Source organism: Cervus canadensis, chromosome 30, assembly GCF_019320065.1.
Source record: "Cervus canadensis isolate Bull #8, Minnesota chromosome 30, ASM1932006v1, whole genome shotgun sequence".
Taxonomy (NCBI): Eukaryota; Metazoa; Chordata; class Mammalia; order Artiodactyla; family Cervidae; genus Cervus; species Cervus canadensis.
Genome location: NC_057415.1, coordinates 35,929,855 through 35,954,918, shown reverse-complemented (window position 1 = coordinate 35,954,918; position 25,064 = coordinate 35,929,855). Strand labels below are relative to the sequence as shown.

Below are 25,064 nucleotides of genomic sequence, written 5' to 3'. Positions count from 1 at the left end.
AGTAGGCAGTGATTAATTCATCCTCTGTGAGAGCTGGGCTTCTATTTAATGGGGGGTCTCTGCCCAGAAGGAGCTGGAGGCAGCTCTGGGAGCACAGGAGCATGACAGAGGCTCTGAGGCCGGGCTTTGGGGAAACAGCCGGCGTGGAAATGCTGCCAGAGGACGGCGGCTGCAGGCCCAAGGCCAGGGTCGGGCTGGCGTCCAGGAGGAGCAGCGCCCACTGGCCTCTGACCTGCTGCCTGCTGTCGATCCCCATCCTGGCTGCACTCACCACCTACCTGCTCGTCGGCCAGCTCCGGGCCCAAGGAGAGGCCTGTGAGCGCCAGGTAAGCGAGACTCCTCGGTGAGCCGGGGGGCCGCAGACATCCGGAGGCCCCCTGGCCACCTCCGCGGCTCTGGACAGAGCTCCGTGACCATCACAGTGCTTTGCTTCCAAATGCAGGGGAGGGGCAGAGTGTGAGGGTGGAGAAGGCCAAACCGGCTTTTATCCTTCACATTTCCAGGGTATCAGCTGTGCCTTTGGATGTTTCTTTTGGAAAGAACTTCAAGCCACACATTTAGATACTTATAATGTACTGATAATTTGGGAATATTCCTTTTCTTTAAAAAAAAAAAGCTAAATTATGAGGGGGAAGTGCAAAACTAATACATAGTTGTCAAAAAAAGATAGAATATACAGATAAGGGGAAAAAGATAATTATCATTACCCATAATGCATGGAGGTGACTACGATTAACATTCTGGGGTATATAACTTCATATTTTTCAATAAGATGGGATTATTTTGAGTCTCCTAATATATTGTGATTTTATTTATTGTTAGTAAATTCACAGCAGCATGATGACATAGATGGTTGTATTATATTGCTGTATATGTATGTGCTATAATTTATTTATTTAATCAACCCCTTTTCTTGGGTTTGGAAATATTCTTTATCAAAGCTCAAAAGAGAACCTCCTACCTGATTATTTATTTCTCTGGTCTTGGTCGGGGTGGGGTGTCAGGGAGGTTAGTCAAAGAAAGAATACTGGGTCTAGGAAAGCAATGATGCAATGGTTGGAAAGTGCTGGCAGGTGATGGGGAGAACAGTTCCAGACTAGGAACTTCAGAAACCTCAAAGCCTGAAGAATGTGTCACTCAAGCAATCCTCTTAAAAAAAAACAACAACAACTCTCCTGCATAATCTGTGATAAGTTATTTAACTTCAGTCCAAAGTATTAAATTCCAAGGGGCAAACAGGTTTTTCGGTTGGTTTAACTGGAAACCTGTTCGCTAAGCACTGCTGGTGACTTCAAAGCAGAGACACGCTGCACCAGTCACGGTGAGAGTGTAACTCTCACCACCCACCAGGGTCAGCAGAGATTGGGACCCCGAGACGGACACCAGCACCCATGGCCACACGCCGCCCTTCGGGGAATGCAGACGCAGGCGGGGACCAGAAACGCTGCTCAGAACTCCAGGAGCGCAGGAGGGCATGGGCTCGGGTTGTGACCCCCAGGCCACCGCGCGGCTGGTCCTACAAAGTCAGACCGTGGAGTCCGTCAGCATTCTGGACTCTGCCCCTCGTCAGCCGGAAGGAGCTAGGCGTTCTTGAACGAGGCACTGGGTGCTTTCAACCTGAGCTCTCCTCGGTTCTGATGGAAAACCCTGTCTCTGCCTCAAACGACTGCCCAAGGCGTGCGGATCTAAAGGCCCATCGGGTGGGATGTTGTGGTCCCACGGGGGCCAGTGACGTACCCAGTCAGGAAGAGAGTCGAGGCACAAGCTGGGACTAGACAGGAAGCCTTGTGAGTGAAGGAACCACGTGCCTGCCCTATTGTATGCACTCGAGAGATGCAGAAGTTAACACTCCGTTCTGTCATTGCTAAACCAATCTCCCTGGAGAGTGAACACGCGGGGACTTTTGGAGTCGTGGTTTGGTCAGGCTATACAACTTCTTGGTCAGAAGAAAGAGAAAGGGAAATGAGGTTAAGGCTGGGGAGCAGGCAGGAACTGGAGTCCTGAAAAGAAACACCAGCCCTGTTCAAAGAAGAGACTTAAATAAGAATGTTTAGAGAGTTTAATTAAAAGGGGTTCAAAGAAAGGTCAGTTTGCTAAAACGCAGACGGATTAAATGGGAACCGCAGGGCTGGCAGCCTCCTGGTGCTACCAACGGTATCAAGCTGGTCACCGCCTCTTGACCTGAAGAGGCAAGCAGAGGGAGGCGCTTTAAAAGAACCCAAGGAGACCTAACTTGTAGGAGAGGGCCTGCCTGGAGGGGCAGCAGGGAGGCAACAGAAAGCGGGCAAGGAAAACTGACCAGCATCTGGTACCAGCCTCTCACCCCACTGGGCAGACTCAGCTGGAAGCTGGGTTCAAAAGAGCCAGGAAGGCAGTCTGCCAGGAGGGCAGACTCGCCAGGCACAGGACAGAGAGGGGACCCAGAGAGGCTAGCAGACAATAATCAGCTCAGAGGAGATGGAAGACAGTGGGATTCAAGACGGAAAATCAGTTTAGCAGGACAGCTTGGGTAGACATCACGACGAAATGTCAGGGTTCTTAGCCGCCCGACTCTGAACCCTAGCTCAGTAGCTTCCAGTTGTGTCCGTAGGCATGAGGCTTCTTTGTGTGTGTCTTTGCCTGTTTCTCTTCCTACCAGAAAGGATTCTACTATTCGTACTCTGACAGCACTAATGAAGCATGTGCAGGTGCAGTTTACATGTTGGAAATGTGGGGAGAGCTACAAGAACACGTTAAGAGGACTTGACAGCACCGGTTGTCACACAGAGTTCATCCAAACTTCCTGTAATTGGAGTGACCATCTGTGGTAGCTGATGGGCTTTCTCCAGAGGAAAAGCCAACTTCTACTTTCTCTATGATAGAAGGCAGTTTTGCAACTCGAAGCGAGGTGCCCACCTAAATTAGGTGCCTACCTTTGCAATGAAACTGGGAGGTGGGGGCATTATCTTTCCTGATGTTCACATTTCAGAGAGATGCCCTCAGGTCCAGGGAGGGGGCGGCGAGAAGAGACCTATGTGGTCTTTGAAAGAGTTTCTATACATTCCAAAGCAAAGAGAAAGCACTTATGGGTTTTCTAACATAAATGCTCGAGGAAAGAGGAAGAGAAAGAAATTTCCCTTATTTTGAACAGGGGGAACAAAGCCTCTTATTTTTCATTTGCACTTGTCCTTATGACCTAGATGCCACAGTTAGTAAGACCTAGATCCACACCTCAAACCCAGACCTGTCTCCCTCAGAGCCTGAAACATTCCGCAAGCCCTGCAGATACAAAGCCCCACTGTGATCTGCCTGAGGGGACTGCACCAGATGCCCCTAGGGGCAAATCACCACCTTCCCCATCCTCCCCTCCACAGGCTTCCCCTCTGCGTCCCCATCCTGGCCTCCTCCTCCTCTTCACCACCCCTACCCAGCCCCACAACACCATCTTCTGCCCACAGCCTTCAGTGAGAGCCACGGAATCTGAGCTTGTTTATGGAATGATTTTTCAGGCCCAGGCAAATCAATGCTAACACAAGAAAAATTAAGAGAGAAGGGTCACCCAGACCTTCAAATACGTTCACAGGCCTGAAGAGCCAGCTGAGCAGCAGAGGATAAGCTGATGATCACACAGCAAAGACAATAATGATGACACGCTATGAGCTACCATCTCACACGTGTAGCGCGAGCTCACACACATGATCCCGCTGGATGTTCATCCCAACCCAGAGAGGCAGTGTGAGGGGGAACAGAGGCATTTGGCAGATGGGGAGCTTGGAGCGAGAGCATCAGCGGAGCACCCAAGGTCACAGCCTAGGGGGACGGAGCACAGTCTCCAGAGTCGGCAAATCCAGGGCCTTGGTTTCTCTGTTACCTCCCCTCCTCCACCGCCCCAACCACAATCAAGCTTTCAGCCAACAAAAGCACCTTCCATTTTCCCCTTTGCGTGGATGAGAGAGGGTGTCACCCTTGTGTATTGGGGAGTTGAGGAGCATAGGGAATAGGAGAACTCTGCAAAATGAGAGATCTCTGTAAAGAGGAGCCTGACCCTGACTCTCCCCACGGGAGCCACAGTGATTCTTGGGAACCTTTGCACTGCATTGTGTCACGGCCCCACCACGGTGGCTTCATCTTCTACCCCTCACCCTTCTTTCTTGCCTCTGGCTCCTCAGCCCCTCTGACTTCCCTAGGTCCCCTCAGGGCTCTAGTGCTCTGCTCTGCTCCAGGTCCTCACCTGGCCGCTTCCCCCTGTGAGGGTTGCACTAAGGGACTTCCTCATTCCACCCATGTAACACCCGTAGGAGGCCAGCATCCCTGAGGATCTTTTCTAGTCTGCTTTAGAAGAGAGCTGAGGCTTGAGAAGAGGAGGCTCAAAAGGGCTTGAAAGGAAGAGAGTGAGCAACGGGCAGAAGCTCCCCAAGTTTCAGCTTTCCCATCATACCCACCCCACAGAAGAGCCCTGAGGATTCTAAGGACACTCCATAAAGCCCCTCGAAAGTCCTTGGCAATCTAGGCACTGCTGGGTGTTTGTCCCTTCCTTTCCCTTAGTAGAAGAGCTCTTCACAGAGATTTACAGAAATTAAAAGATGGAAATGCCCTTAGTCCAAGGGTCAACAGCTATGACCCATGGGCCAAATCTCACCCACTGTGTTTGGTGGAAACACAGCCACACCCACTCGCTTACACAATGAACATGCTCACACTGGACACATTACACACTGGGCATTTTCATACTAACAGCAGAGTTAAATATCTGTGACAGGCTCTGTGGTCTGCAGAGTTAATATTTACTATGCAGCCCTTTCCAGGAAGTGTTTGCTGACCCTTGATCTAGTCAAATGTCCCCGTTTTACAGTTCAGGAAACCAAGCATCAGAGAAGAGAAGGAAAAGTCCAGGGTCACAGAGCAGGTCAGGGACAGGCCTAGAATTAGATCCTGTGTTTGTGTTTGCTTGACCTCACTCTACCAGAAAGCAGGACCAATTCCTTTCTTTCTGGGTCCCTAGGCTAGACTGGAAAAGCAACAGCAACTTGTGAGTAGTCTTCCAGGTTTCTTGTAGCAGCAACAAAAACAGTTACCAGCACTGTTAAAAAAAGAAACTACTTTAAACTGGACTCTACCTTCAGGGAATGTGTTAGGAAAGATTCAGTGTGACAAACATATTATCCAGTAAGTTGCAGAGAAGAAATGAAAATTAGATTTGAGATCACTTCACACCCAGATGAAGTGATCATAAATGTAACATCAATTAAATATACCATGGTCCTTTCATGCAATGGGAAACTAAAATGAAGCATCTGTGTATGAAAGGGTGGGAATTTCTTGAAGACATATGTTAGGTGAAAAAAAGCAAAGTACATAACAGCATATAGAATGTGAAATACTTCATTTTCTGAAAAGATAATGCATATTAATATATATGAATGTGTCTATAAATGCATAGACTATCTCAAGGAAGAGGATCAAACAGACTGATAACTCTGTTAGTATCCAAGTGGGGAAACTGGGTGGCTGGGTAACAAAGGAAATAGGAAGATATTTTTGAACCCATAACCTTTTGGACAAAATATATTTGTTACTTATACAGAAAAAAAAAAAGAAAAAGAAAATAGACACAGTGAAGCATTTGAGACTCTTGAAGAATCCCAGACAGATTTGCATTGTGGAAAAACCATCAGTCAAAAGTTCAAACCCGATTTGAATTCTGGCTTAGCCACTTCTTAGCCATGTTACCTAATCTTCCTGGGCCTCAGCTTTTGAATGTATGAAATAGGGATAATTAGAAATAAAACACTTAAAGTATCTGGCAGGGAGTGGAGTATTAGCAATTGTAGCAACTAGGCTCCGGGAACTTCCCTGCTCATGGAAATTACGTCACAGAGGACGATTTCAGCAGCCTTCCTGGAATCTGCCATCAGCAGTCCAGAGAGCAGGTTCTGGCACTGGAAGGCTTTTCTTGGTCTCTGATATTTGTGAGCTGTCTTCATACCTCCTTCTCCACCCCAGTCTTTCTCCCTTCACCCACACTCCAATCCATCCTTTCCCAGCTGCTCTTGAGCATGGCCTTGGCGTTCTTTTGGCCTTTAGTGGCTGTCCGCATCCCCGACTCTGGCCCATGGGTGCCCGGAGCCTAGGCCTTCATCTTCCCTCCAGCACACAGAGTCTGCGCTCCAGGCATAGCTGAATGCACCACACTGGCTCAGCCCGAGCCTGGCACAGACCCACAGGTCGGGCACTCAGTGCTGTGTGATGAAGTGTCAGGAATGCCACGGGAGGACGACTTCTCAGGGCTGCACCACCATCAGCTTCGGTCCTTTCCTGCAGGTCCTACTTCTAGAATCATCTGCACGCACTCTCCTCACCTCTCCTTGGTCCCCTCCAAGCTCAGTTCCAGCCCTTCCTGAAAATCCCTGCAGGGCTCCTGGTTCTTGTTCCCTGCACCCCTCCCACCCCTCCTTCTCCTACACATGGCCCCTGAGACGCCTTGGTTTCCCTCGGATCAGCAGGACCCAATAGTGATGCCAGCTCAAGCTTCAGCACGGCACACACTACAGGGAGAGCCATGGCCCCTCCAGGCCACAGCTGCGGCCTTGTTATGATTTATGGGCTTCCCTGGAGACTCAATGGCAAAGAACCCGCCTGCAGTGCGGGAGACCTGGGTTCAATCCCTGGGTTGGGAAGATCCCATGGAGGAGCACCCACTCCAGTATTCTTGTCTGGAGAAGCCCCATGGACAGAGGTATCTGGTGGGCTACAGTCCTTGGGGTCACAAAGAGTCGGACATGACTGGGCGACTAGGCACATTATAATTTATTATATACCAGACTCCATTCTAAGCTTTTTCATATTTAGGGTTTTGAGACAAGCACATGAGGGATCCGGCATATAACGCGTGCAATGAACGTCTGCTGTTGATGCTTAGTGCATCACCTCGGTGAATCCTTGAAATCACGCAATGAAGAAAGGACTGCTATTATCTCTGTTTTAGAGAAGATGAATCTGAGGCTTAGAAAATCTAAACCACACACGGAGTGATACTGGGATCAGAACCCCTGTGCATGTTCCTTCCTCTTAACCATGATGCTAGTCTGCCTCTGAGTATAAAGCCAGCAAATTATTCACTTTCTGGGGGTAGTCAGACAGGATTTAACAATGATACCCTAGAAAATGCCTTTCACATAATAAGTGCTCAAAAACGCGACTTCCCTTTCTCCTCTGGGGACACCTAGCAGTCCCTAGCATACAGCAGGCACTCATAAGTGTTTCCTGGAAGGAGAGAATGGAGGAATGCACAAGGTACCTGACCTCCCAAAGCCTCAAACTCCCCACCTATCAACGAGGGACAGTAACCCACTTTCTTCATAGCGCTGTGCTGAGAATTCTGCACGAAGTCCAGAAAGCTAGTGCCATATGGTAGATGCTCCACAGACATCATTTTTCTGCTGAGTCCACCTTTAAGTGTTTTATTTCACGGAAGCTGTTCCCTCTGTTGGATGAGGAAAGGATTAAGCTCCTTTGCTTGCCTAGAGGAAACACAGTTGAGGGAAATGCGCTTCGTAAACTGCAGAACACTGAGCACTCCGTGGCTGCCTCTGCTGTAGCCTCGGGGAGTCTGGGCACACCTGAAGGAGAAACCCAGCCCACTCCCAAGGCCAGACCAGAGGCAAAGTGCAGAGAATCCAGAGGAGGGGAGGGCGCACTGCAGAAATGAAAGGAAGGGAGGGCAACTGAGCAGGTATGTGAATTCCACACTTCCACTGCAGCTCCTGGCTAGTGACTCCATGATCCACCCACTCCCTCTTATAAACATACGCATCACTCAAGGCCAGCGTCCTCTTCTAACAGCACAGGCAGCCCAGCGGCAGCAGCACCGTGGCTCTCAGAGGTCACCCCACAGCCTGGGTGTCCTTAATGAGGCCCCACAGCTGAAAGCAGCAACAAGCATGGGGTTTGATTGGGTGAGGCTATATCCCAATCCTTCAAGTCCTGTAGTAGACTTAGAAAGGGCAGGAGTCTAGAAGCAAACTGGACTAAGGAGGCCTCTCCGGTTGGGAGAAGGAGGGAGTCGTCCAGAGCGTCAAAAGGATCCAAATGTGTCGCTAGTCATAAAGAGACCCGAAGGTGGCTTCTGCTTACCACTGCAGTGGTGGGATGAAGCGAAGGTATGGGGAACCAACAACACATACCGCAAGGACTGACTGAACCCAAACCAAGAAGGAAAATGAACTGACTTTCTAGTCTATGCCCATGGTCTTTCTTAGCCATCACAACAGTCCTGGGAGGAAAAAATCAATTTGCTTTTATCGATGAGACTGTCTCATTGAGGTTATCATGCGTGTGTGCTCAGTCACGTACAACTCTCCGCGACTCTATGGACTGCAGCCCACCAGGCTCCTCTGTCCATGGGATTCTCCAGGCAAGAACACGGGGGAGGGTTGCCAGTTCCTCCTCCAGGGGATTTTCCCAATACAGGGACTGAACCACGTCTCCTGCATCTCCAGCATTGCAGGCAGATTCTTTACAGCTGTGACAACTAGGAAATAATACAACTGAGATTTCCACCTTTTGTTGGGCTGCAAACACCACATTCTTTGCCTTGCACCACTTGGAGTGTTGCATGTAAAGCTCCATCCAGCACACCTTGGAGGCGGATGAAATGAAATGGCCTTGGCATCAAACATTTCCGGGTTGGGTATATCCTTGTGCAAATACCAACAGGAAATTGCAGAAGTAAAAGGCAAGGCAATAAGCATCTGTGTGTTTCTCCTAGAAGTGCTGGGAGAATGTTATGGGTCATAAAGCATTGATGCCTTTGCAACTGTGGTATTTGTGATGCTAAGAAATAGACGTCTCTTCCTGTTTATAAATTTACTATGGAGTAATTACAGACTATGGGAGAAAGGCTAAGTGGGTCATTAGTTAAAATATACTCAGGGGACATAATGTAGTCAGCTAATGTTTATGGGGCTCCTGACATGTGCCAGTCTGTACTTGGTCTAAAGGTTCAGATCCCCAGCCCTCCATGAACTCTTTGCCTTTGACTTATAAAGATGATGAAGAGGTGGTAACCTCTCCTGAGAGCAACTGGAGTACTAGATGAGGCGAGCACAAAAGCACTTGAACAGTACCTGGCACCAAGGAGCCCTCGACTAGATTGCAGTCTCCTCCTTCCCTCCGTCCTTTTTCCTTGTTGGAGGTATTATAGAATTTCCAAAATGTCTGAAGTAATAGATCATGGTTAGTTGAGTTGCTGCTGCTGCTAAGTCACTTCAGTCATGTCTGCCTTTGTGTGAACCTATGGACTGCAGCCCGCCAGGTTCCTCTGTCCATGGGGTTTTTCAGGCAAGAATACTGGTGTGGGTTGCCCTTTCCTTCTTCAGGGGATCTTCCCAACTCAGGGATCAAACCTGGGTCTCTTGTCTTACCTGCATTGGCAGGCAGGTTCTTTACCACTCAGTTTCCCAGGTGGTGCAGTGGTAAACAATCTATTCTAAGTTTTAGAATACGTGCAAAGTTTTGGATTTCTAAGTTGTAAAATTCTGGCTAGAGTCACTGAAACTGAATCTTCCTCCATCTTCTGCTCTCTCTTCTGCCTGTCATTCCGGTGCCTGAGCATCAGTTGGATAATCCAGTGGGACAGCCAGGCACTGTCTGAGGTGCTAGGAATGTGGGGGTGAGCAAGCCAGCCCAAGTCTTGCTAGAGAGAGAAAAGCAATAAGCCCACAAATAAGCAACAGCACTTGAGGGAGTGATAAATGCTCTTAAGGGGAAATAAAACTTGGATCCTTGTTCTCAGCCAGTGATTTGAGAAGGCATTTAATGGGAAATAGATAAATCATATTTCTCAGGGGTGCTCTTGGATTCCGTATCTATTCAGATATGTGAGCTAATGTTGCAGTAACCTGCATTTCTCCAGAGCCATCATCTCCTTGCTACCCCAGAATAACCAGAAGTGATAAAGAGGAGTCAGGGTTGGAAGACAGTAAGCCACTTACTGACATTTTTTCTAAGCAACCACCTTGAGAGCAGCAGGCATTGAGCCAGGACACGTGCATAAACCTTGCCTTGAAAACGTTCTGCTTCGTCCTCTCAAATCTCCTGTTTATTCATTCCTGCATCTCATCATAGTCATCTTCCTTCCACGATAGAGTGATTATTAAGAGAAAAATTGGGCTTTCCTAGTGTTACTGTGCATAAGAATCCTCCTGCCAATACCAGGGTCATGGGTTCAATCCCTGATGCAGGAAGACTCCACATGTCGCGGGAGCAGCTAAGTCCATGGGCCGCAACCACTGAGCGTGCGCTCTAGAGCCCATGAGCTGCAACGACTGAGCCCGTGTGCCCGAGAGCCTGTGCTCCTCAGCAAGAGTAGCCACCGCAGTGGGAAGCCCACGCACCACAGCACAGAGAAGCCCCTGCTTGCCACAACTAGGGAAAGCCTGCGTACAGCAACAGAGACTCAGTACAGCCAGAAACAAAAACAGATAAATCATGGTCGATGATGACGTGACCACTGCGCAATCTGAGTTCTGGGAACTAGGTGATGGAGCGTGTTCTGAGAACGGACTGAGACCGGGCGAAAAAAAATAAATAAATAAATAAATAAATAGATAAATCATTTTTTTTAAAGAAAGAGAGAGGAATAGCAACGGAAGGCTTTAGATGCTGTTCTTGGAAAGAGAGTCCCAGCTGATGTTCTCCTTGGAGATTCTTTGTTAGAATGCTTTGTTCTTCAAACCTCCAACTGGCAGGCACTATCACAGCCTCCAGATGTTTGGCAGTGTGCTGGGTGGGCCACTTCAAGCCCACACACATCCATCCATATACAAAAATAAAATGTGTGCCCAAGATACAGAAATCCAACAGAGCAAATAGGAAAATATGTTCACTCCCAAATTCGTGCTGAAGACAGTCGGACTCTGAGCCAAAGGAAATGCTCCAGACTCTTAGCTGAGAGTCTGCTTAGACAAAAGTAAGCAGGATGTTCACAAAGATCTCTCAGCAGAGAACTAAATGAAGTAGAAGGCCAACCAGGGAAGGTACCGTTTCCTACACTAGGGGATGCAACCAGGCTACCCAGTTCTCTCTGAAAACTCACCTTCAGTTTTCTACCTTGCCAAAGGATCAAGTCCTTTATCAGCTCTGTCAATAACAAGTAAGGAAGCAGGCTACAGAGTAAGCTCATTTCTAGGCTGCTTCCCTACCTCCCAAGCTCATCAAAGTTATTCATGTTGGATAAGTCATCATGTTGATTGGGTTTAAGTGTTCAAAGATGATTGTGCTCATGACGCTATGCTAAAAGCATATAATGTGTTCATCTGGCAGCAGACACCCCAGTTTCCCAACTGCTCCCATGCTCCGTTGAGCCTCTTCACTCTTGCACAAGCTTCTGGCCTTGTCTAAAATGGTCATTATCTTTATTACCCGGCTAATACCTGCAAGACTCAGTCCAAGGGTAATTCCCCCTGATTCTCCCACTTCTGGGCCAAGTTCCTATTTTCTGGACTCTGTGTTTCCCCCACTGCCACAGTGCATGGAACCTCTAGCCCTTATCCATCCACCTCAGCAGATGAGGAACTTGCCCAGAAGTTAGAAGGAATAATGGCTGAGGACTTAGGATTCTGCAGTCAGCTGGCCTGGGCTAAAGCCCTGCTCGTCCACTTTCCAGATATAAGACACTGGGCAACTTTCTCGGTGTCCCTAGGCCTACTTTTCAGTATGAGGATATAAACAGCACCCACTTCAGACTCGGCGCCAGCAGGAAGGAGGTAACACATATACAGGGCTTAGCACAGCACAGTGCCAGCACTCAGTGAGTAACTAAGGCTGCATTTCCTGCCTCCTCCAGGGCTCTGGAGTCATTCACTGCATTGCCTCTCATGACTAGAGTAGAGAGAATTTGCTGCTGCTCTTACTCCATCACGTCAGTCGTGTCCGACTCTGGGACCCCATGGACTGTAGCCCACCAGGCTCCTCTGTCCATGGGATTCTCCAGGCAAGACCAGTGGAGTGGGTTTCCATGCCCTCCTCCAGGGGATCTTCCTGATGCAGGGGTCAAACCTGTGTCTCATATGTCTCCTGCACTGCAGGCAGATTCTTCTCTGCTGAGCCACCAGAGAAGCCAAAGAGAACATGGAGAGAGATAAACATAGGATAACAAGACTGGGACGGCAGCTGGGACTTTAATTCCAACATAAGTATTTAGCGCTGTGTCCGAAAGGTTACAGGGGGCACTGAAGGCTTAGGAACAGAGTTGTATCTCAAAGTGATGCTTCAGGAAAAGCCCTTTGAAGGCGGGTTAAGAGACGGGTTCAGGTAAAGAAGGAACCAGGTGGAGGAAGACCTGTTAGGAGGCTATGGGAAGGATCCAGGAGAGCAGTGTGCTGAAACCTGGAGTGGAGGCATGAATGACAAATTTTTCAAAACAAAATAACACTTGGGTTCGTGGAAGAACAAAGAAGCAAATTTCAGGCTTGGTAACTGAAGAGAAGCAGTAGCGGTGCCATCAACAGAAGTAGGAAGTGGAGGAAAGGGTGCTGGAAAGGGAGAAAGCCATTAGACAATTTGGGGCGGGGGCGGTTCTAGTAGAAGTTAGACAACGTGTCTTGGGAGTAACACAAGCCTGGTGGTCTGGTCTCTAACAAAATCACTGTTATCACAGAACTGCTCAGACCTAGACCCACCGACAACACAGTTACACCCGTCAGAGCACACACGCATATGCAGAGAATCCGTACATACATGTGCAGACACACAGATGCAGAAACACACTTACACCCTCGCCCGCTGAGGAAACTGTCTTCTCTCTTACTCACACAGTTTCTCATTCACAAGCACACACACACATACACACACGAATTTTAAAATGTAGAATTAATCAAGTGTTCATGGTGACACTATGATCAGTGGTCACGTGGACTATGCAGTTACAAGAACCAAATCAGAAGACTCTGAGTTGAGTCAAAATTGTAGCAGAGAAGAGAACACTGGATAATGTAAGACAGTGATCTTATTCCTAAACTAAGAACGTAGTTTTGCTCCTGAGTTCGTATGCAGGTCTTATGAGTGGTGGTTCTTCATTTCCTAGGCCTTCTCTGCGCTGACTCATACATTTTCTTCATCTCTGACCCAGGAGTTATCTGTTGTTGGGGATGTTGTTATTCCCATTTTTCAAATGGAAATGCCAAAGCTCAGAGTAGAAGTATCTTGCTCAAGATTATACTGTTAATAAATGGTGGAACCAGGATTCAAATCCAGTCTGTCTACCCCCGAGAGCAGTTACTCTTCAACTACCCTTTGGTATCTGAAATGGCTCACAAACTAGGATTGTAAGAATGAAAAAGTCTTCATATATTACAAAGCAACAGGCAGAATTGTGGAGGGTGATGATGAGAAAGAGAGTATAGTCATTTCTTTTTCAGTCTCATTTTTGGCAATAGTTCCAATTTTTAAATTGTGCTGAAGAAAAGAAAATAAAGCAAGTGTGGCTATTTGTTCAAATAATAGAAGTAATGATAAGATGTCAGAGTGCCCTAGTATGGAGCAGGAAAAGCTCTCAGGACAAAATTTTAAAGCTGAGCTTCAGAGACAAGCCTCGGAGAGAGAAAGGTCATTGGGGTGCAGGAAGAGGAAGGGAGAGAGCTTGGTTGCAAGGCTTCCATCAACCCAATGTTCTTATGCCCATTTCCCTTATCTCTGCACACCAAGGCTGGGTAGCAGCAGCATCTTCACTGTGCTCATGACACGGGCAGTGGGTCAAAAGGACCACAGATGACCTGAATCATGTCTTTCTTTCCCAACAGACTCCAAAAGAACAGGAGATTGGACCTTCACATCAGCGAGCTTGTAAGTGTGTTCATATTTTATGCCTTTTCTTGTGGGGTGCAAGAATGTTTCTTGCAGTTCTGATACATGGGAAGTTCAGATGCAGACTCAGAGGAAAAGTGAGGCTCCTCCTCAGTCACTAGGAAGGCAGAATGGTGCCGTGGCCAAGTGTATGACCTATGGAGTCGATAGTCTTTAAACAAATAATTTCACCTTCCTCAGGCTCAGTTTACTCACCTATAAAAATGGTGATAATACTACCGACCTCCCAAAGTTAGTGTGGATTCAGTTAATTCCTGGAAAGGTATTTTTGTAATACCTAGCACATCAAATGTATACAATAATCTTTCCTTTTATCATCAATAACATCATCTTTATTACTACAGTTAGAACACACTTATCCAATATAATCATCTCTGAGAACTGACAGGGAAACAGAGGTCCAGAGAGGGAAGGGGATTTGCCAAGGTCACATAGCTACAGAGCAGTCCCCAACTAGTTTTGTTAGCATGTTCAGATGGCTCAGAGGATACAGTTGAAGGGACTATAAGGAAGGCCAATCAGCTCCCACAGAACTGACAGAAGCAAAGGAAAGGCAAGATGAGCTTTGCTGAACACCAGCCATGTGCCAGGAATCATTTTGAGCACTCATCATCCATGGTAGGAATTGATGTGCCCACCTTAGATATGAGAAAACAGAGTTTCAGGTTGGATAACTTGGCCAAAGTCATGGAGTCAAGGTTCATTTGTGTTCAAGATTATTTCTTCTGAGGCTGCCCTGCCCCTGGGGGAAAAAAAAAACACCCTGAGCCAAGCGGGAGGAGAAGACTGTCTCTCTCCGGTTGCAGGCACCATGCAACTCCCCAAATTCAACTCCAGTCACCCTCCCACTCATACAAGCATCTCTCTCCTTTCCTCATAGACGCACCTCCTGGAGCTGATAGGGAGAAGCCAAGGGCACACCTGACAGGTAATTCTTCTGACTGTGTTTTCGAAGAGACTATGGGCCAAGGGCCTGAGATTTCTTTCAGCGTTTGCCAAAACTGAAGCGTGTAGCTGTAAACTGGAAACCACACCCCTTGGTAACAAGACTTCTCCCAGTCAAGGGTTCTCAGATCTCTTCCTCCCCTGAAGGGTCCAAAGCCCCTTTGTTTCTTGGGCATTTTCTTTCAGATTCTATCAGCTCTCCTCCTTCTCTATCATTTCTCCCCTCATTCTCACACTTGGTCATTCAGAAATGACTTTCCTCAGATTCAGAGAGTCACATAATTATAAATCTAGTCAAAGATGAATGCTCCCCTGAGCTGCCAAGTTATTGAGTCCATCTGTGCTCTATTCAAGATGAAGTTATTGGACATTTACATTCAGCTAGGTATTTCTAAAGAATTTTCATTGATGTGAAAAGATTAAGAGCAATCTCTTAGCATCACCAGTTAGTCAGAGTCCCAGGTCGACATTCCTGACACCTAGTGTCTGGAGTCACACAAACTTCTAAGACTCCAGAGACAAGCGCAAGACAGTGCAGAAGGATGTGTTAAAAGCCCGCTGAAATACTAGAGAGTTAAAAGAAGCATATTCTTCTGACCTATAACAAAGTCTGCAACCCACAAAGGGATATCCCTGGGGCCCACATGTGCCTGAGTCCTAAGTGAGGATGAGGACCAGGGGGATGTCAGTTGCTGTCACTCACCACTTACCTATGAGAATGGGAGATGCTGAACAGGCTGGGCAGGAAAATCCCAGAAGCCAAGTATGGAGATGCCGCTCCTTTTCCTGGTGAATGGGGGGAATGGAAATTGGGACAGGCATCTAGCCCAGTTTTCCCGAGCTTCTCATGTCTCTGCACCGTTGTTTTCCTTGGTGGCTCAGGTGGTAACAAACCTGCCTGCAATGCAGGAGACCTGGGTTCGATCCCTGGGTCAGGAAGATTCCCTGGAGAAGTGAATGGCAACCCACTCTAGTATTCTTGTGTGGAGAATTCCATGAACAGAGGAGCTAGGTGAGCTACAGTCCATGGGGTCTCAGAGAGTCAGACACAACTGAGCAACTAACACTTTCAAAAACTAAACACCGTGGTAGACATTTTACATTCACGATCTCTTTCAGTCTGCACATTAGCCCAATAAGATGGGGAAACTGAGGCTCGGACAACTAAATTCACCTTCCCAAGTCACAGGACGAGGAAGAGTTGAGATCTGACACTGACTCCAACTATTTCCACTACAACATACTTGCTACTCAAAAACCTGCTTGCTGCTGTGTTGACGTAGCTAATTGCATACCAATTTAACAGAACTGACTTTGTCTGGAAAATAAATGCTTTTGCTTCGAATCATCTGAAATTAAGTTTTGTTATTTTGGTTTTGTTTTTTTTTTTTCTAATTTTTGACTGTACTCAGCATACGGGATCTTAATTCCCTGACCAGGAATGGAACCCATGTCCCCTGAAGCAGAAACGTGGTGTCTTGACCACTGGACTGCCAGGGATGTTACAGGAGATGACTTTTGTAAATCTATTGCCTCACCCACAAAGAAGGAGTGGAGGCTCTCAGGGGGGACTGGTAACAGTGTCTCCCACAGGGTTTGCAGAGAAACAGCGGAGCTCTCCATGAGCCACTCAGTGCGGGGTCAGGGAAGCCCACGCACACTCTAAACGTGTGTCAGAATCGCAAAAGGAGTCACAGTCTCGTCAGCAACGGGAAAGACACTTTAGAAAATCCAGGAACCAGGTTTTGGTCACTTAGCAGGTGAGAAGTTTGCTGAACACTTCTTTAAATATAACCTATCCCCAAACCGTGGCCAACAGTACATAATGGTTATTGCTTCAAAAGCAGTTGTAGGGTATTAAAATGGCAACCCACTCCAGCGTTCTTGCCTGGAGAACCCTAGGGACGGGGAAGCCTGGTGGGCTGCCATCTATGGGGTCGCACAGAGGCAGACAGGACTGAAGCAACTTAGCAGCAGCAGTAGCAGCAGTGTATTAAAATGTGTTTTTATTTTTTCTGAAAAGTACCAGTTTTATTGCAGGTTATCTTATTTGAAATCAATGGTTTGAATCAATGGTTTGATTCTATTCATTTTTTTTCTGCTATAGACAAAACCTCAAAAAAGCATTCATTCATTTGTTCTATGTAATGTATGTGAAAATGAAAATGTCAGTTGCTCAGTTGTGTCCAACTCCTTGCAAGCCCATGGATTGTAGCCCACCAGGCTCCTCTGTCCATAGAATTCTCCAGGGAAGAATGCTGGGTGGAGGGGGTAGCCATTCCCTTCTCCAGGACATCCTCCCGACCCAGGGATCAAACCCAGGTCTTCTGAATTGCAGGCAGATACTTTACTGTCTGAGCCACCATTTTAAATAATGCAAACATAAAAACATATAAAGTACATATAAAATGAAAAATGTTTATTTTTTAATCTGTCAAAATGAAAGATGTTAGCTTATTTGGGGAAAGAGAATAAATATATATAGAAGTAACACTGTATCCAGCCATCATGAGAAAAAGGTCCACATCTCTTCCATTCATCTGCTCTTTAGAACAAGACTATGAGAGAGCTTTGTCTCCAGTTCACAGACAGGAGACTGAGTTTCAGAGAGAAGAGCCTCCATGTTACAGAGTCAGGATTAGAACAGGGCCTGGGTGGTCCAGAGTCCTGGTCTCTTTCACTCCTCAAGTCTGTGGTATTTTGGCTTACATTTTGGCCCTTTTGATGTGGGAGAAGCATTTGCAAAATCTTTTGGATCTCTGGTGTTCTGCATGCTAATTTTTTATTAATTACTTCCTGTGTTTCATGTGGCTTTGGAATAGGCATTGGAAGGGAGTGATAAGGAACATGTCTCTCTCTGACATCTGTCTCAGTAGCAGAGCATTTCCGAAACCAAAAGGCTAGTAAAAGTGAATGTAATTTAGAAGATGTTCCTCACACATCATCTCTTAATCCTTTCCATTGGTATTATCTCCTTTTCCTTTTTTTTTTTTAAATGTTGTTGTTCTTTTGTTGTTTTTAAGGAAAAATACATCAAAAAACAAATCCTCTTTAATAAACACTTTACGCAAAAGGATTATTGCAAAGTGGGGAGGTCGGGGAGGGAAGAGACTATTGCAAATGGAAGGACCTCAGGCCATAAAGTCTGCAAGTGTCTCAAGAGTTAGGCTGAAGGGTTTTCCTTTTATAGAGGGGAGTACACACAGCTAAAAAGAACCGTGTATGGAGAAGAGAGATGGAAGGTTGGCTTGATTAGCTCAGTGAATGCTTTATCCTGAGGCCAGCATACTTTCAGGAGGCTGGCTCAGGTTGAGGATCAGGTTGAGGGTGGACAGAATTTCAGGTGCCTGGAACAAGGAGGGTAGGAGATTTTTTTTAACCTTCGTTGGTTTCCAAGATTAGAGGGCTCAAAAAAATTCAAAATTATCAAACAGGAAAACTCAAGTCCAGAGAGGCAAAGTGATTTGCTTGAAGTCACCTGCCTAAGATGCTACTCTCTGAACAATGTGTACGTCCATTCACACATCCTCTACTCATTCCTTCTCAAGGAGACTGTTAGCTGTTGGTTTTATCCCGTCTCTTTACTCTTTGAAAATGATGTTAGATTCTTTTTAGCAAATTCCTTAGATCCTGACACAAGCAATGAAACCACCCTCTTGTCTTTGCAGTTGTGAGACAGACTCCCATGCAGCCCTTGAAAAATCAGTTCCCAGCTCTGCACTGGGAACATGAACTTGGCTTGGCCTTCACCAAGAACCGGATGAATTACACCAACAAATTCCTGGTGATCCCAGAGTCGGGAGACTACTTTGTTTACTCCCAGGTGACATTCCGAGGGACCACATCCGAGTGTGCTGAAATCAGCCAAGGAAGGAGACCCAACAAGCCAGACTCCATCATTGTGGTCATCACCAAGGTAACAGACAGCTACCCCGAACCAACCCAGCTCCTAATGGGGACCAAGTCAGTGTGTGAAATAGGCAGCAACTGGTTCCAACCCATCTACCTAGGGGCCATGTTCTCCTTGAATGAAGGGGACAAGCTGATGGTGAATGTCAGCGATATCTCTTTGGTGGATTACACAAAAGAAGATAAAACCTTCTTCGGAGCCTTCCTGCTATAGTAGTAAGGCAGATGTCATTGCATGGAGGTCCTCTGCTTCTTAGGTCCTAATTTTCCTCACTCGTAATTATAACCAGGAGGCTTTGTTGGAGCATTGATAGAGACAGTAGTTAAGAAATTTAGGGGCCAAAAATTCATGCTTTATGTACCTGACTGATGAGAATACTAATCAGAAAAAGGCAGAAGAGAGCAGACCTATTATCACAGCTGCTTGGAAGAGCGGTGAGCTTCTAAACATTAAAACACTGATCACCAAATGAATGGAACATTTCCATGCCTGGGTCCTATGCATTTGTCAAGAGAGGGCGCAGGTACTGTTCAATTTTATTATGCAGCATTTGCTTCAGTTCAGGAAACTTAAAAACAAAATCCAAAGCCCCAGAAACAGTCCAAACACTTCAGAGGCAAAATCCTTCATCAGTTCCCCCAAACCCATACTTTAATGCCTTACCGAAAAAGAAAAAAAAATGAAAAAAGAACTCATATTTCTTATAAATGTGCCTCAAGAAAAGGAATTAACTTTCAAGCCATCTATGCCAAGTGAGAAAAACTGCCTTTCTCTTTATTATGTACACGTGCATCAAAACAAGCTGTGAGTTCCCATGCATTTTAAAAACACAACAGCACCCATTCAGCACAGTGTTCTTGAGCACCTTTCATGTGTGTGCTGAACCAAAACACGCTGTGAAGAACGAGGCCGATTCCACCCAAATGTAGATGAATTCCTGGCTGCAGGTCAAATACCGCTCAACATATTGCAAGGTCTAATTCCAACTCCTCACAAATATCACCGGACACTGTTAAACATGAGATTTCTGGAGCTCTCCTCGCTATGTAAGACAACCAGCTGATTAGGCCAGTCAAGAAACCTGAAGACAAGAGTTCAGGCAAACAGACCAACCATAAAACAAAGTTGACTGATCCCATGGACTTAGTCCCTGGAGGGAAAATGCCAATCACCACATCTGGAGATGTTAACTGAGATCTGCTTTGAGGTTTGACTCACTTTATATGCAGAGTGTTATATGGGTACTTTGAAAATATTCAAAGGGATTTAAATGTGGAATTGGCTCATCAGCCCAGCCAAGGCGTCTTTCCTGAAGAAGAGGCAGAACACTGAGAAGGCCCTTCCTGTGCTTCTATGAGTTCATATCCTCTGTGGTCCTCAAATCTGTATGATTTTCCTGCGCTCATATGTCAAAGGTTGGAGGGACATTCTTGTTCTCTTAGCCTCTGTTGATTTGCCTGTAAAGAAGGAATCCACCGACTTGTTTCCCAGGATCAAATGAGCTCATGGGGATCAAACAGGTCAGCTCTGAGCATTCTGTGAAGTCCATGAGTGTGTCAGTGTGACTTGGGGAGTGTTCTCCAGCACCTTGGCCTTTGTTATAAATATTCCCTATTGTGAGACACGTCACAGATGGGTCTGAAAGCAAACTTGGCAATGACATCACTCTTAACTTGGGCTTCCCTGGTGGCTAAGCTGATAAAGAATCCACCTGCAATGCAGGAGATCTGGGTTTGAACCGTGGGTTGGTAATATCCCTTGGAGAGGGGAACGGCTACCCACTCCAGTGTTCTGGCCTGGAGAATTCCATGGACTGTTCCATGGGGTCACAAAGAGTCAGAAACAACTGAGCAACTTTCACTTCACTTCGCTCTTACTCTCGTTACCGCAGAGGCAGAGACGTGTATGACGGGGTTCCTGAACACGATGACTGGTGTAGCAGTACTGGATCAACACTTGTTGAGCTCTAAGTAAATAAAAATTAATTTCTAATTTCTTAGTTGGGAGGTTAAGGCTCTGAAGCCCTCAGTTTCTCTATAAACAGTCAGCAAAGGGCTCAGCAGGAGCAAAGAGCGGGGCGTGGTCCCTTCCACCTGGTTCAGAAGTGTCTACAAGGGAAGTGAAGCTTGAGTCCTGAAAGGAGGTGGGCGGGCAGCAGATGGCCTGGGGAAAGGGCATCTCAGTCAGAGGAATTACCCTTTACTTAAAGCAGAAAGGAAAGGTTTCTCAGTAACTACAAAACCAGCTTGATAACAGAATGTTTCCTCCACCAACTCCTAGAACAATAGCTATTTGCAATTCAGGAATGTTTTTAATCAATGACTCCAGCCTGGCTCCAGATCACAACTAACATCCTGTTAAGGAAATAAAAGGCTCTGTCTGCATCTGCATGTGAGCACCGAGCAACCCGGGATGTGGAAAAGGATTTTCACAGAGGGGCCCAGCGTGGCCTGCTCACTGTCCCCTCCTCTGAAAAGAACCCCTCACCAAGGGCCTTCAAACCTGCCCTCTGTTCCACAGGGAATCTGATGAATTTGGAAGTATATCCGAAAAATAGGAATTTCCTACTCTCCTAAAAGACTTGAGGCTTTGAAAAAATCCCCACCACATATTTGTTTTACTCTTGATTATTAAAGATTGTATTTTGCTTAAGTTTTCATTGCTGAAATGAAATGTTAACTTCTTTGTTAATGCTGAATTTGTTAAATCCTCTTTGATTTTCCTTTTACTGTTTAAGTAGGCCAAACATTGCTAGTGGGACTCAAGTCAGAACTTCTGTTTCCTTGGCATTATTATGAGTAAACGGGGTACATTCAAAGATTTAGAAGGGGAAAAGGAACATGTTTACACGCTTCGGAAAATAGTTAATTTAGGGAGAAAATGTTTTACTGGTTCTAACTCTGAGAAGGCTGAACTCAAATCAATTCCACAAACATTTACTAAGTACCTACTTGCCCTGGGGATACAAAGATAAATTATTTTCTCTTTAAATGTGTTCATTCTAACTGCTTAGAGCTTCCATTGTCTGTAGATCTTTTAATTTATTTTGGTTGTATTAGCTAATTAATTTGCTAGCTTTAGGCATGTGGGTATTTTCTCATTATGAAAATGGGTGCTGTTTGATGAAGGATAATCTAACAAAATGACTTGTGCTTACTCTAAGTGGTTTTTAAAATAGCTATTCAAGGACAGTTCTCCATAAATAAAAGGGAAGAAAACAAAGATACTTTCTATGGTAAAGTCCACTAGCTAAACCACATATAGAAAAAGGTTTTTATTATTTCCTAGACTAGAGAAGATAATTCATCAACACCAATGACACTATTAGAACTTTAAGGATAACTCAGATGTTTTGAAAAGCCTGTGTTTCATATAGAAAAAGGTTTTTATTATTTCCTGGACTAGAGAAGATAATTTATCAACACCAATGATACTATTAGAACTTTAAGGATAACTCAGATGTTTTGAAAAGCCTGTGTTTCTCAGCCAGTACAGGAACCATGATCTAAATGCATGAGGTCACTGGCATTTTGACCCTGGTTTAGATCTATTTGGCAGAACAAAATTGCTTAAGCTACTAAACTTCCTAAATTGTTTGGCTAAGGTACAGCAGGACATGAAAAGGTCCACTTTCACATCCTGAAAAGTGTCTGGTTCAGTTCAGTAACAGGGCATGCCTGAGCCTTGGGCTCCACTTCAATCAAAGCTACGCCACCCCAGAGGAAACATCACCCCTGTGATCGTCAGTAACCCCTCTGGACTGTAAAAGTTCAACTAGCTCACTGCACAAGGCATGTTTGTTGCAAGTTTCTCTGGCAAGGTATTTTCCCAAGTCCTTTCCCAGTCATATTTTCATGATTGTGACATTGGGGATGAATTCTTTAGGACAGGACTGTTTATACTCTGCACTTTGCGAAACACATGCAGAAGTCACTTGCCTCAAGATTTCTTGCTCTCCCAGGACACAGAGCCCCGGGAGTATTCTGCCATTTTTAGAAGAAATTTTTTAAAGGATGCACCACTATCTTGGATATTAAGAGCTATTGCATCCTGTTGGCAGCTGGGCCTGGGAAGAATTCAGTGGACTATTAACCCCTGAATGCTTTTGCTCCAACAGTGAGAGAGTGAGGGTCAGAATAGTCACATCTATGCCCTGCCCCACTCTTACAACCATATTTACAACTTTCCAAGCTCTGATACACATTTGCCCCCTGCCATCCCTTCCTCCATCATCCCATTTTAAGAAAAAAGTACCATACTAGCCCATTCGAAACTTATTCAGGACCGCACAATGAGCTAATGGCAGATCTAGAGCTGGGATACTAGCTTCCTGAATCATAATCCTAGGCTCACCAATTACCCTCTGCTCTTATTAATAGTATTCCTCTTAATAACTGGAAGAGAAATTAGAGGAAGACAGGAGAAGTATCAAGTATCAATGGGTGATGTAGAAAGGGGAAGAGATTTCTTTCTTATTTCCCTAGAGGAAAGAACTAGGGCTAAGAAGTTGAAGTTACAGGGTCACCATGTCTGCCTTGATATCCAAATAAACTTTCGATCCCTGAATAGAATGTTCCCAGATAGTGATTGTTTAGTCCCAGAAGATACTCAAGTGAAGGATTCATCTTAAGGCTTTTGTAGAAACCATTCCTTCATTGAGGTAAGAAGAAGAACTGAGTCAAAGGATTTCTGAGGTCTTTTCCAATCTTTGTGGCCATTTTTAAATTGATTTATTTGTGTTCTATTTGATTATTGAGAACCTGGAAGGCCTTGTCAAGGGTTCAGGGCTTTCTAGCCTAGAAGTGGTTGCCATTTCCTACTTTCTCAGAGACTGTCCAACACAAGTGACTCGGACAGCATGACCAACAGAGCATGTCATGGGATGTTAGAGAACTGCAGTGTTTGTTTGCTCCAAGTTATATCATTTTAAGGATGAAGGAACTCAGCCTCAAAAAGGTGATGTGAATGGCCCATTGCCAGGCAGTAACAAGTAGCAGTGTGAGGCTAGAAGGCATATCGCCTGACACCCAGACTAGTAATCTTCCATGTCATCCATGACTCAGTTACTTTCTGGAGCATCTGTCACATGACAGCACTTACCTAGATGCTGGAGAGTCAAGACAACAAAGAATATGACGGGCGAGTCCCACTCTCACGTCGTGTGTGTTCAGGTAGAAGGAGACAAACGATGTTGAGTAACTAAAGAAGTGGGACTTCATCAGATGACTTTATTTGTAAAGTCATGAAATATGTAATCTCCCCCCTTTTGTTTCAGGGGTGAAAAGATTAAACAAATGTAGGTATTTATCTGGTTTTAATGATAAGCCCCATGTGCTTTGATTGATTTTATGTTTTATGTTAAAACATCATAAACCCAAGGTAAACTGCATATTGTATGCTGTTGGATATGTTAACTAATCCCATGTCTTCTGGCACTACTGTATGTATTCAATCACTGTGAATGATATGTTGTACATGTTAAAGTATTTAATAGATGTAACTTAATAAACTGGCATTGAAAGCCACAGAATTTTAATAATTAGACCAATTCTTTTGTCAATCTGTGCATTTATTTTTCTTTCTAGATTTAAGGTCCAAAGATAATCTCTTGAAGTTTTAAAATGCATCTAGTTCTCCATGTATTTGAATCCAAAATGGCAACTGATTTTCACAGGTTATAATAAACCTTATGACAAATTGATTGTGAAGCACAACAGAGCATACCACTCTGGTCAGATGGAGGAAAGGAAGAGAAGCATGGAATACGAGGAGTTCCTTTCATGAATGAGGAGACTCTGTGGTTGAGCAGCTCAAGCTCACACTCAGTTCAGTTCAGTCGCTCAGTCGTGTCCGACTCTTCGTGACCCCATGAATCTCAGCACACCAGGCCTCCCTGTCCATCACCAACTCCTGGAGTTTACTCAAACTCAATTCCATCAAGTCGGTGATGCCATCCAGCCATCTCATCCTCTGTCATCCCCTTCTCCTGCCCCCAATCCCTCCCAGCATCAGGGTCTTTTCCAATGAGTCAACTCTTCACATGAGGTGGCCAAAGTATTGGAGTTTCAGCTTCAGCATCAGTCCTCCCAATGAACACCCAGGACTGATCTCCTTTAGGATGGACTGGTTGGATTTCCCTTCAGTCCAAGGGACTCTCAAGAGTCTTCTCCAACACCACAGTTCAAAAGCATCAATTTTTCAGCACTCAGCTTTCTTCACAGTCCAACTCTCACATCCATACATGACCACTGGAAAAACCAACTGTCTCATCAAGAGACAGACTTTTGTTGGCAAACTAATGTCTCTGTTTTTTAATATGATATCTAGGTTGGTCATAACTTTCCTTCCAAGGAATAAGCGTCTTTTA

General features: G+C 45.6%; 1 protein-coding gene and 1 non-coding gene across 2 annotated transcripts; both read left to right on the top strand.

The window, feature by feature from the left end:
* On the top strand, nucleotides 1-24,245 carry TNFSF15 (TNF superfamily member 15). The gene is made up of 4 exons (XM_043453065.1): nucleotides 1-326; nucleotides 13,779-13,821; nucleotides 14,723-14,770; nucleotides 18,456-24,245. Exons 1-4 carry the CDS (start codon nucleotides 102-104, stop codon nucleotides 18,908-18,910), a joined length of 771 nt encoding a protein of 256 aa, XP_043309000.1. The 5' UTR covers nucleotides 1-101; the 3' UTR covers nucleotides 18,911-24,245.
* LOC122432141 lies at nucleotides 10,469-10,551 on the top strand. The gene has a single exon (XR_006266757.1).
* Nucleotides 24,246-25,064: the final 819 nt, after the last annotated feature.

Coding starts and splice junctions, on each gene's coding strand:
- TNFSF15 (XM_043453065.1), top strand. CDS start 102: ATGACAGAGGCTCTGAGGCCGGGCTTTGGGGAAACAGCCGGCGTGGAA. Junction 327..13,778: donor GAGAGGCCTGTGAGCGCCAG/GTAAGCGAGACT, acceptor CTTTCCCAACAG/ACTCCAAAAGAACAGGAGAT. Junction 13,822..14,722: donor ACCTTCACATCAGCGAGCTT/GTAAGTGTGTTC, acceptor CTTTCCTCATAG/ACGCACCTCCTGGAGCTGAT.